Source organism: Wyeomyia smithii, chromosome 3 (genome assembly GCF_029784165.1).
Source record: "Wyeomyia smithii strain HCP4-BCI-WySm-NY-G18 chromosome 3, ASM2978416v1, whole genome shotgun sequence".
In the NCBI taxonomy this organism is placed as follows: Eukaryota; Metazoa; Arthropoda; class Insecta; order Diptera; family Culicidae; genus Wyeomyia; species Wyeomyia smithii.
Genome location: NC_073696.1, coordinates 174623980 through 174636097, shown reverse-complemented (window position 1 = coordinate 174636097; position 12118 = coordinate 174623980). Strand labels below are relative to the sequence as shown.

Here is a 12118-nt window from a genome sequence, read left to right as displayed (position 1 = left end):
TAAGAGCCCCACGGCAGTAAAGGCAGCCGGGGTCATTCACCTAATATCATTCAGAAAAATCAAGCAACAGAAAGTTCTGCAAATGATTCAGTTCCTAGCGGGTAAGCTAGAAAAACAAATAGTATTATATAATGCCAATAGCGAGCGTACAGTAATTGCGCCAGATCAAGTGGAAACAATTTTAAAGGAATTTCACGATGCACCCTTAGGAGGGCACGTAGGAGCGCGACGAATGCGCCAAAGAATTGGCACACTTTTTACGTGGGCTACGATGAAACGGGATATCGAGAACTACGTTCGGCAGTGTGATTCCTGCCAAAAGAACAAAATTGGAAGATCAAACAAGATACCGATGCAGATCACCACAACCGCATCGGAGCCATTTGAGAAATTATACATGGATATAGTAGTGTTACCCGAATCCGACTTAGGAAATCGTTATGGTCTGGTCATGCAGGACGACCTAACTAGATATTTAGCTGTCGCACCTATGGAAAACCAAGAAAGCCAGACGGTAGCGAGGACTTTTGTAGAGAATTATATTTGCAAATTTGGCGTACCGTTGGAGTTAGTTACAGATAACGGTGCGAATTTTGTAAGCACACTCATGAAAGATGTGTGCAAATTTTGAAAATTAAGAAAATAACGACGAGTCCGTACCACCCACAAGCAAATTTGGTGGAAAGATCTAATCGGGAGTTAAAAACTTACCTAAGGCAATTTATTGGCGGAAAACCGCACACGTGGGATAACTTACTCCCATTTTTTACGTTTCAGTATAATACTTCAGTAAACTCATCAACGGGGTACACCCCTTTCGAATTGTTGTATGGACGTACAGCACGCATTCCCACCTCCATTTACAAGCGGAATGGAGTGGACAATTTGACATATGAAACATATACACAAGAGATGAAAAAAATATTTTTTGACCTCCACGCGAACGCGAAGGCCAACCTAAAGGATTCAAAAGAAAAGCGCAAGCAAGTTTATGACAGAAAGGCAAATGAATGGCAGCCCATGTATGGCGATTTAGTTTTAGTGAAATCAGTCCCGACAGGATCAGGTCAAAAGCTCCAGAATATGTGGAGAGGACCTTATGAAGTAGTGGAATTCCCAAGTGAAATGACCACAGTAATCAAAAACGGGAACCGTTTAGAGAAAGTTCATAATAACCGACTTAAACGATATTATGACTGATTATACGAACTTAAACTATGTTATAAAATAAAATGAAATAAAATAGGTTATAGTAGCAAGCACCTAAAGCTGTATGAAAAAGTATACTGAAATAAAATGACGTGAAGAAATATGAATAGTCGCTGATATTATGGAAAGCCTTTGATGGACAAGTGTCAAAAGGGCGTGACGTTTACTTGGGGAAAGACGTGGTTGAATTTATAGACGAAAAAAAAAAACCTATCGTGTGGAAACGCAGAAAACAGAAGTAAATAATACACAGGGAACGTTTTTACATAAAATGCGAATTTAACATGGGATAGATTCACAGAGTACAGATGACCCCGTTAATGCGAGGCAGACGTAGGAAAAAATGGCCAATGGCCCGATAAAAGACGGACGGGAAGTAACAATGAGGGCGATTGTAAGGAGTTAAAAGAATTTAGAACAGCATTTGTTTGTAAAAATGCAAATGTTAACATGGGAAAAATATATAGTGAATATGAGAACGGGGTTTGATTAATTAAAAATGGCTAATGGCCCAATGAGAGAAGAAAACCGATTAACGAAGTATTGGAGATGACCTAAATAACGAACGACAATAAAACTAGGAGAGACTTTGGACAAGAAGGCTAAACCTTCCAGACGAGGGGACTACTGGCGTTAAAAGATTCCACCTATCTATTGTAAGTTAAGATTGGGCGAGTGGAAACAACGGGAGTGACTACCCGGAACGATTGAGATGAATGCGTATCAGGTGAACGGACAAGGGAGTTGTCAACCCAGTATGAATGGAAGTGCGAAATTTTTTCTTTTATTTTCTAACCTTCTTATCTTTCAGGAATCACTAGCAACAGGTAGACGCACCTTCGAAGGGTAGGGGGAGAGGTATTATGCAGACTACTGCATATCAGGCGAAGTGTAAGTAGAACGTAAGTATGACGGACTGAGACAGCTGTATCATAATTAAAGTGGCCTACAGAGTTTTTGTAAATCGGATAAAAGAATTGTAAATCCGATAAAAGAAAAGAAAAAGTTGCTATGAGAAAGAGAAATGTTTTAATGAAAAGAAAAAGAGCCACGACGGGCAACAGAGGTTGACAAAAAAAAAACACACACACCTAATGAAAAGAAAAAGAGCCACGACGGGCAACAGAGGTTGACAAAGAAAAAAAAAACGCACAAGAATTAGAAAAAGATTTTTTTTTTTTTTGTAAATCGGATTGAGTTCAAGTGAAAAAAAATAATTGTGAAGTAAAAATTCGTTGAGAATGAATAATTTAGACGTTGATTAACCAATAGCATCCGATATAATCAAGAGAAAAATATATTGTACACTTTAGTAGGAAAAGAAAAATTATGTTAACCGAAGAAAAAGAAAAACGGGCATAGTGTTTAAGTAGAAGATTAGAAGATATAATAGAACATAAGAGCCCGTACGCATGTGAACAGTAACTTTAAACAGCAAGTGGAAAAAGTATCAAAACAAAAAAAGAATTGATGAAATAATGGCAAAAAAATATATGCACCACTTGCCAAGTAGGGCAGCTAGCATCTAAGAATTGACAACGAGACGAGTTCCCGATCATCGAAGACGACCGAGGTGATTACAACGGATGCTAAGATGGGGCATACCATGATGCCCAGTACAGCGTGAAAAGGAAAGCAGACGGTTGCGAGGGGAGTTGAACGGCGGGTGTCTATGGTCGAGATGGAGGTAAAGCCAAACGATATTACCAAGAGGAGACGAGCAGCATCCAGTTTTCGACCCCTGAACAGGCAAGATGTACAACAGAACTCAATCAAAGCGGCTCATGGTCGAGCCTGAATCGAGACTTCAGCGCGAAGACGAATACATCAAACTATGCAGCGAAGGGAGTAATAATTTGCTCCAAATATATATTACTCATAGAGAGTTATTGACTTCTACAAATAAGGATTCGAGGTCAAAGCCAAACAAGCAAAATGACGCTATAAAATTTTGCTCGTGTTTAATCAACTATGTTCTTTCCGCACTACGATTTGAAAGTGTGCGCACACATGTTAGCGGAAAATTGGACACCCCGCGCAGACAGTTAAAGATGATAAACCAAGTGACTGCATTATGCAACAGAGCCGGTGGCAATCGCAAATCTTTTCGCCACACGGCGCGTAACACAAACAAAATACAGCTGATCTATGTCAAAGGGACACGGCTAACCCAACATTGAAGTTTAACAACACACTCTGAACAATCGTAAAACAACCAGCTGAACTGCAGCCTTAAATTATAGTGCAATGGTAACCATTGAACGATTGCAAATAACCCGATGAAGCCTTATAGATGAGTTCGCGAGGATGACACCACAACCAATCGATGAGAACCTCTACTGCCAGACGCACCCTCCCGTTTCAAACCCCCTGTAACTCGTCGCTTTAATACGACAGCCAAGCAGCGGCGACGTCACACCCCGCGCAGAAAATACCTTATGTTCCGTCACGCAGAATTTTGTCATACGGTACATTCTAGCTTAGTCCGAAAGACAGTAAGCCTTCCGTTGAAAGAAATGAAAAACAGGTAGAGTATAGAATCGGGACACGGCCGTCCGCCGTTGTCCCCCAAAGACAAGACCATCTGTAAAGAAAGCAGGAAAGATCTTGAAGAAAGACCGCGAACGGTTCTGCTATGCAAGCGTTGGCGATAGCACTTTGCCTTCCGCGATGAGTAGTCACTAAAGCCACCGAGGCATTGAATAAACAAAAAAGAACTCGACAAACGGTAGCGTCGCCCATGCTCACGCGCGGGTTCTTTGCGCTCACGCTAGCGCACGTGTTTGGAAACACATGTTATGGCGCTCTCAATCAGAATGCCCAAAATGTACTAAATGTTAAGCACAAGAAAGAGACAGGCCAAGAAATGCCATAGGCCAGTATAGAACAGCTAGGTATGTGGTGACCGGATCGAAGGGGAAAAGCCTTTCGCTCTGAGTTACCTGTAGGGTACTATTTAAGCTTTTGTGTAAATAAAGTAAGTTTAATCTACCGCTCAAGTCTCGAGTTGTAATTCCGTGCCGACGGCACGTACAGGGTTTTCTGGAGAAAGTCCTGGTAGGTTATACCCAGGATATAGGTATACCTACACATGTGGTGACAGCGGTGGGATTTGGTTTCTAGAAAAGGAAACGGACCACGCGAGGTAAAAAAGAGTCAAAAGAAGCTTAAGTATAAGTAGTGTTCGATAACGGTAAAAATCACAGGAGGGTTGTGTGCAAAGCCACTACCGCAAGGTTGAAGTAGAATACTTTTACACAGCTCTACTTACGGCTGTACATTAACCTACGGCCGGGCGAATCGATTCGCGCCGCTTTTCGCGTTTAGCCTGGCAGAGGCCTAATGCGCACGGCCAACACAATAGAAAGGTGTTTTCACATTCAAAATTAGACACGGCTTTACTGGAGTAAGTGTTGGCTAATACATCTACCGCTAATACCGCCGCTATCGTACGAAAGCACGTCGTTTCATGTGGGGAATTATATCAACAGCGAAAAATGACGCGCGTCTAAGCACACCCGAACTGTTTCGCCGTGCCGCTTCCATTTACTTCCTTACACTCAAAATATTTTCCACATTATTTTACGTGAAATTTCCTGTACTTATTCATTTTCTGTCATTTTGCATGATTTATGTGGCAAACATAACATCTACGTGAAAATCACACGCATATTATGTTTTATCACGTAGCATCTACGTGAACTTGGTAACGTCAAACAGAATGTTATAGAAGATGTATCGCGTGAACTCTCTGTGTGAAAAAATACAGAAATCAAAATGGCGAAGCTGTTGTCTAACTCAGTCTCTGAAAATAAAATAGAACTTCTCGACGGCTTGCCAATAAGTGAGCTTCCGAAAAACCGTACGAATTTGACATCGAGTCTTGAGCTTACAGGTTTCACACAGATCCATTCAGTTCAAAGGTCGAGGAGTTTCCTTTACATAAACAGTTGCAGCTTACAGTAGTTATCGCCGGCAAATGTCGTAATATTTGTCAGTTTTTATGCCGTGATTCATTTACGAATCGGCAATTTGGCATGATCATGCGATTTATCAAGCAATATATTTGGATAATTTCTAAAAACTATTTCCCGTCTCTTAAGAATTGGCAAAACAAAATTTGGAAATTTTACGTTGTATAAAACGTAGCAGCTAGCAGATAAACGAATGCTTTCCACTTTACCGGCAGTTGAATTCTACGTGAAATTCACATAAAATGCATATGTCTACTGTATAAGATTCACAGGATAAATCATCTCACCAGTTCATGATGAGCTCAAATGACAATCACGTAAAATCTACGTGAAAATGACAGTGGAAAATATTCACATAACTTTTTCGGTAATTATAACGTGCAAAATATTTTGAGTGTATAACATCGACCTCAGGGAAGTACCGGCTGCACCTACCGCTGAGGCTGTTACCAAACTGCTACTGGTACCCAAAGATATTAACTCTTCAAATTAAGTGTTTTATTTGCCCCCAAACGAACAATTGTTCAATTCCATATCGGATATAATGCAATCGCATCCCTGTAATATTACCGACAGTAATATTCTTCTGAACAAAATGATCCAACTTTTTCATTAGAGGAAGTGCCGGCTGATGTACGACAAAAATCTCGCCCGATCGCTCGCGTTGGCGTTCGTTCTCAGGCAGAGGCCTGAGACGTGGTGACCAACCACAGGGCAAGTGATTTGTTTAATTTGAAGGCAGCCACAGGCGCAACCCGCTGATATATTCTGTTACCGCTGAGTGTTGATATCTGCTGCTGCTGCGGTCAACGATGTGGACGGTCCATCCAGCTCACCTTCCGACTAATGAATGTAGCTAGTTTTCCTAGAAACACTCTTTTATTGCCGAAGGGTGCGACGATATAGGCCACGCCTTTCTGTTCAGTTTTACCATTTTCTAGTGTTCTTTAGACGAATTATTTCACAATTTGCATTTGATTTTTGTATCCAGCGAATAAACACCGATGGTGCTCTCACACACGCAACGATTCTAACCCGTGTGTTATTGCGGTTTGTAACATCAAGCGATTTCGTTTGCTCGCTGCTGCGTGTTGCATCATGTTGCAACTTGGCAGCTGGGAGACGACGAAATTCTGTTCATGCTGATTGATTGAATCGACTTCATATTAGCTCTACATAGTCGAACTAACTGTCTCTGTGAATGGGTTCTAACAGGGCAGTTTGTTTGGCCTTTGCGCTGCCCCTACAGTGGTAAATAAAATTAAATTAGACAACTACAACAGAATTTGATTGCATCCCGCACAGAATGTCTGCTTGCGTTGATGCCAGAAAATTATAAACCTTCAATTATTTGTTTATTTGCCTTGAAAAAGGCATTTTGCGGTTCAAAATGAGCTGCCCTAACAGTGGGGGAATTAAGATACACGGACAACATGCACTGTGGAAGCTATTTCACATTCAGTAAATTAGACGGGTGCGACAGATTTTAATTGCTAGGATCCAACACAGAATGCTTCGACCAATCAGAGGTCGAATTTTTCGTTTTGACAAGGCTTGACTATTTTCAATAGTACAATAGTGTGAATATTTAAATTACAATTATCTTCTTTTGGGAAGAATCTTAGAAGATTTTCCAATCTATTGCTACAAGAACGAAGGAAATCCATCGAATACTAACCGATTTATTAGCATTTGAAATTGGACATATTTTTCACTTTTTCGGTTTTAGATTTTCATTTCACATCCCTATGTAGCCGTACTTCCTAAGAGAAGTATTCTACTTCAAAAGCGCGATAAAATAGTTCGAAGTATAAATTGTGTGACGTTGAACGAAAGTGGATATTGTGCAACGAGAACTAAAAGTGTTAGAGAAAAAAATTGTGCACGCGAAACAGGAAAAAAACAGCAAAAAAATAGTGAGGAAGAACATTGGCTACAAACTTTCATAGTGTTTAAAACAAATTTGGTTCACGCTTGAAGAAAAAAAATATGTAAAAGTGGTTTATAGTGATAAAGAAGCAACATAAAACAAGAGGAAGAAAAATAATATGATCAAGTAAACAATTGTACAATAATAATACGAGTAAAGACGAAGTGAAAAAAATTATTAAAAATGGACAAGAACACAAGTGCGAAGCTGTTGTTGTGTGTGATAAGGATTTTCTTTACCAGTGTGTAAAAAAGTGTGAAAAAGTGTTGGGAGAAATCTAACATTACGCGAACTCGATTTATTTGTTTTTTTTTTTTTCAGACGAATCTGTCGCAACAGGAAGATAAATTTTAACCGGTAAGTTCTTGATTTTCTTCTCTATAACAAAAAAGGTTCATTCATTTCGCCCAAAAATAATGTGACTCCGTACCAGCGAAATAAACTAGTTGACATTTGCACGACCTGACTAATTAAATAGCAGTGCCTGCGGCAACACCGATGGCAAAGACGAATTGTAGAACGCAAACAGACAGAGTTACGCACATGGAACTCACCTTAATTGTTCTGAAAAAGAGTTCTAGCCCACTGGTAGCCATACAGCAAGTATGAAAATTGGGAGCTACGCTATCGTTAGCGATATAAAAAGAGCGTGAGAGCCTCCGCGATCGCGTCTTTACTTATACAGTATAGTAGCATATGCTAGAATGCTTGTCGTCCCGTTCTTATGCCACCAGGTTGAATAGGTGACGTATTTTACAGTGTTATTGCGATCAGCTGTGCCAGGCACGGTCAAGGTCGCGGTTTGTATGCAGTAATTTTAATGGCCATTGGTAGATCGTGCTGCTGGCATAAGCAAAACGGGGACGGGACACGAGGCATATGGACGCTAGGCATATGGATGTTAGGCATAGTATGCTAGGCATACAGACGCGAGGCATAATGGATGTGAGGCATAATGGATACGAGGCATACTGCCACAAGGCATAACGGACGCGAGGCCGAATGGACGCGAGGCCGAATGGACGCGAGGCCGAATGGACGCGAGGCCGAATGGACGCGAGGCCGAATGGACGCGAGGCCGAATGGACGCGAGGCCGAATGGACGCGAGGCCGAATGGACGCGAGGCCGAATGGACGCAAGGCCGAATGGACGCAAGGCCGAATGGACGCGAGGCCGAATGGACGCGAGGCCGAATGCGATGTTGTACGATCGCATAAGATCCAATTATGTAGTTCAGGTGTTATTATATTCCTAAAGAGTTTAAGTTGGGTATAATACCTTTCTTGAAATCATGCGGCGAAGACGCATAATCGAGGGCAAGGAAACGAGGCGGCACTAAGCCGCCGTGGTTTCCGCAGTCCGAGCCGGCCGCCGACCCGCCGTCGGAAGCGGCGGCCTCTCGCACCCAAACGACTGATCTACTGGTTTGCTAGGTCTACTCAAACAGAGTTTTCTTCCCTTAGTTAAGTCCGAACGAGCGGTAGCGAGTAAGGACAGCATTCGCTCGGACAGCGAGTCGGCCGAAGGCCGCGAGTGTATTGCTTTTCAAATGACACTTTGAAGCGAAATACATGTTATTGAAAGAGGGCGATGACGATAATAAAATTTTCCGCATCACTTTCCTTTGGCCTTGTGTCCATTCGGCATAACGGACACGAGGCCGAGTGGACACGAGGCCGAATGGACACGAGGCCAAATGGACACGAGGTCGAATGGTCGCAAGGCCGAAGCAAAGCTAAAGCAAATATAATATTGAAATACTATTCTAGAAAATTTTATTGACAAATACGAGCATATCGAATGACTTACATGTATACTATAAATAACATAAAAACAGGCATAAGATTATAAATGATGTGATTACCGTAAACTGGGGTGACTTAGATCACCCGACCTTTTTTTTAAAAATTGTGTTGAAAATGCGTTCGTGGCGCTTGATATTTGTCGTAATCTCCACTGATTGTGTTAATTTATGTGTACATTGCTACTATTCATGCATTTCTTGCCATCTAAAGAGAATTTTTCATGCTAGAATATTAATTTTACATAAAATGTGTTTTTTGCAATTTTTGTTGCACACAAACAATCGGTTCAAGCAGATTCAAAACAACAAGTTGCAATACGTAAAGTTTTTTAATTTTGTTCCCAGATTAGTTCTTAGGATAAACAAATATTATAACAATGATTTTCATTTTTATTTTCGCAAATTTTTCTTCGAAGGCAATGGTGAGTTCCTGAAATTTCCACAGTGTATTACATATTTTCTTTTTAACGACAACCCAAGACGTAAAGTAACATGCAAATTTGGACAATTGCATAATTCCACGTAGACTAGTTAGTTTTTTTATGATTTTAGATCACCTTTCCTCTCCGTGAAGAATCATTTATATAGGGTATCGAACGTCTTCGTCAGTGGTTTTCTTCGGCAGTTTTTCTGCAGCAATCTTATGCAAAAGGGGGCCGAAGAAAACCACTGACGAATACGTTCGATACCCTATATTCTAAAAATTTTGTATGAATCTTGAACATTCTCCAACTTGAAGTGTTTATGTGAATGGTCACCAAAGCAGCTAAGCAGCAAAGTTTTACTCCAAATTCATCAAAATAATGAGTCACCCCGGAATAATTGTAAAAATTGGTGTAAAAATTTTACAGCATGTTTGAAAACAGCAAAATTGTTGCTACACTGTTGAAGTGATGACTGGATCTTGCTCAAACAATATTGTATTCAATATATTCTAAAAATATTTAAAATATACTCAAAAAAGTGATCAAAGTCACCCCAGTTTCACGGTACCAATCAGAATAACCATTTGCAGTAAGGCAGTATGCCGCTCATACTTGAATAAAACTATCCCTATCAATTTATCCATGTTGATGTTGTTCACTTTACTGTATCGGAGTAAGCCATTCAGAGAACACGTAACATTCATTTATGGCCCATACAGAACTAACTGTAATTCATTGCAGTTACATTGCTATAGTAACTATGTTTTATTTAAAATGTATATCTGTAAGCTATTGTTCATTCTTTTGTTATGTTGGTTACTATGGTAAGACGCGTAGTCCTAGTAACATTGACAGAATTGGAAAATTTTTCAGAGAAGACACAGTCATTCGTTCATAAACTTTTATTAGTGATAGAAGTGAAATGGAGAGGTACAGTGTGGAAAAGGATATATCCATAGTGAAATCAGTGAAAGGTGGAGAAATGTTAAGCTTAAATGGTTACTTATATCATCTTAATCGGAAACAGGTATGTCAACTGTAATGATATGAAAAAAGGCAAATATTCACAGTTTCAATTTGTAAAAGGAATTGACGTTCTATTGGGAATGCAATAAAAGGCGGCACGTGGCAGGACGAGCTGGTTGCACGGCAAGAGCCACTACCGTTTTTTCGGATGGTGCACACAAGCTACTCTTAAGCTCAGAGCATACACATGCACCCGATCCCGTAGAAAGAGAGACGAAAATCTTCCGCGATAATTTGAAACGAAAATCTGAAGAGAGTTCAGGCAGCGTCGCCAAAATTATCCAGGTAAAAAAACGCGTCTGAGTCATTTTTTTAATCAATTATCTAGAATAAAATGATCTGTTTTATGACATACAGGTGACGCTCAACTCACATTCTTCAGAGATACAGTCGCGGATGACCGAAGGAGCCAGACGTAAAACTGTAGAACGTATCAGATCCAAAGCTGTATCAATCGTGGAGCCACAAACTCTGGAAGGCTTCAGTATTACAGACACTTACAAAATCCTAGAAGATGGTGAAAAATTTTTAATCGGAGATGTGGAGGACGATGGCCAACGTGCATTGATCTTTGGAACACGAGAGAGTGTTTTACGTCTAAGTCAAGCAAAATACTGGATCATTGATGGCACATTTTCCACTGTGCCCGGTTTGTTTCGGCAACTGCTATCGATCCATGCGAGCATCGGACCTTCGCATGAGCGTTCTTTCCCTGTTATTTTCGCGTTACTGACATCAAAGCACGAGTTGCTATATAAGAAGGTTTTTTTCCGAAATACTAGAATACAGCGACGAAAAGAATGTGAGGCTTGATCCATCGATTATAATTACCGATTTCGAGAAAGGATTGATAAATGCAATCAAGGTTGAGTTTCCAGAAACACGACAATCCGGATGCTTTTTCCATTTGAGTCAAAATTTGTATAGATTTTTACAAAAAAATAATTTAGTCAAAGAATTTACAGAAGACTCGTCAGTCCATAAAATATACCAGAGCCTCCAGGCTCTGGCGTTTCTACCGGCTGATAAAATTCCGGAGGCATATACAATTCTTAAGTTAAGCGCACCTGAATGCCTGGAAAAATTTTTAAATTATTTCGAGGAATACTATGTTTTTGGAAAACAAAAGATCTCGTCTAGAACGAAAAAAGTTTTAAATACAGAACCGTTATTCCACCCCACTTTCTGGTCAATATATGAAAACGTGGTAGAAAAAGTTCCACGAACCAGCAACCAAGCCGAAAGTTGGCACAGTCGCTGGGCTAAATTAGTAGCAGGAAAGCACGTAGGGATTTATAGAATTATAAACGAAATAAAATTAGAGTATAAATATTCAATAGGAATGATGGAGGCATGCTTGGCAGGACTTAATGAAAAAAAAAGAAAAAGCCAGCAAGAGTTAAAAGAACATAGGCTTTTAACAATTGTGAACAATTACAATAACTATACATTAGCAGACTACATTTGTGCAATAGCAGTTAATCTTTGAAATGAATAGTTAAAAAATCGAGTTATTATTATTATTATGTTATTTTGTTTTGTTATAATAAATGTATTGTACGTTGATGCCAAAAAACACAAAATTAACAATTTAATCATTCACATATATTGAGAAACACAGTGTTCAAATTCGGATTTCCTACATGTATGTTGCATCGGAATTCGTTTTTAAAGTATGTTGCGGATTCAATGTCCAACAGAATGCATAATGAGATACTTATCATGTATAAAAATCTTTTTGACTGCGTT

General features: G+C 39.9%; 1 protein-coding gene across 1 annotated transcript; it reads left to right on the top strand.

Annotated features, from left to right (window-relative positions):
• The first annotated feature begins 9889 nt into the window (after positions 1–9889).
• On the top strand, positions 9890–11841 carry LOC129731029 (uncharacterized). Its single transcript, XM_055690744.1, has 3 exons — positions 9890–10370; positions 10430–10654; positions 10727–11841. The coding sequence occupies exons 1-3, from the start codon at positions 10266–10268 to the stop codon at positions 11180–11182; spliced, it is 786 nt and encodes a 261-aa protein (XP_055546719.1). The 5' UTR covers positions 9890–10265; the 3' UTR covers positions 11183–11841.
• Positions 11842–12118: the final 277 nt, after the last annotated feature.

Bases quoted from the DNA above. Each gene is read 5' to 3' on its own strand.
- LOC129731029 (XM_055690744.1), top strand. From the start codon at position 10,266: ATGGAGAGGTACAGTGTGGAAAAGGATATATCCATAGTGAAATCAGTG. The intron at 10,371-10,429 runs GTATGTCAACTG...AATTTGTAAAAG, and splicing joins ATCATCTTAATCGGAAACAG to GAATTGACGTTCTATTGGGA. The intron at 10,655-10,726 runs GTAAAAAAACGC...TATGACATACAG, and splicing joins GCGTCGCCAAAATTATCCAG to GTGACGCTCAACTCACATTC.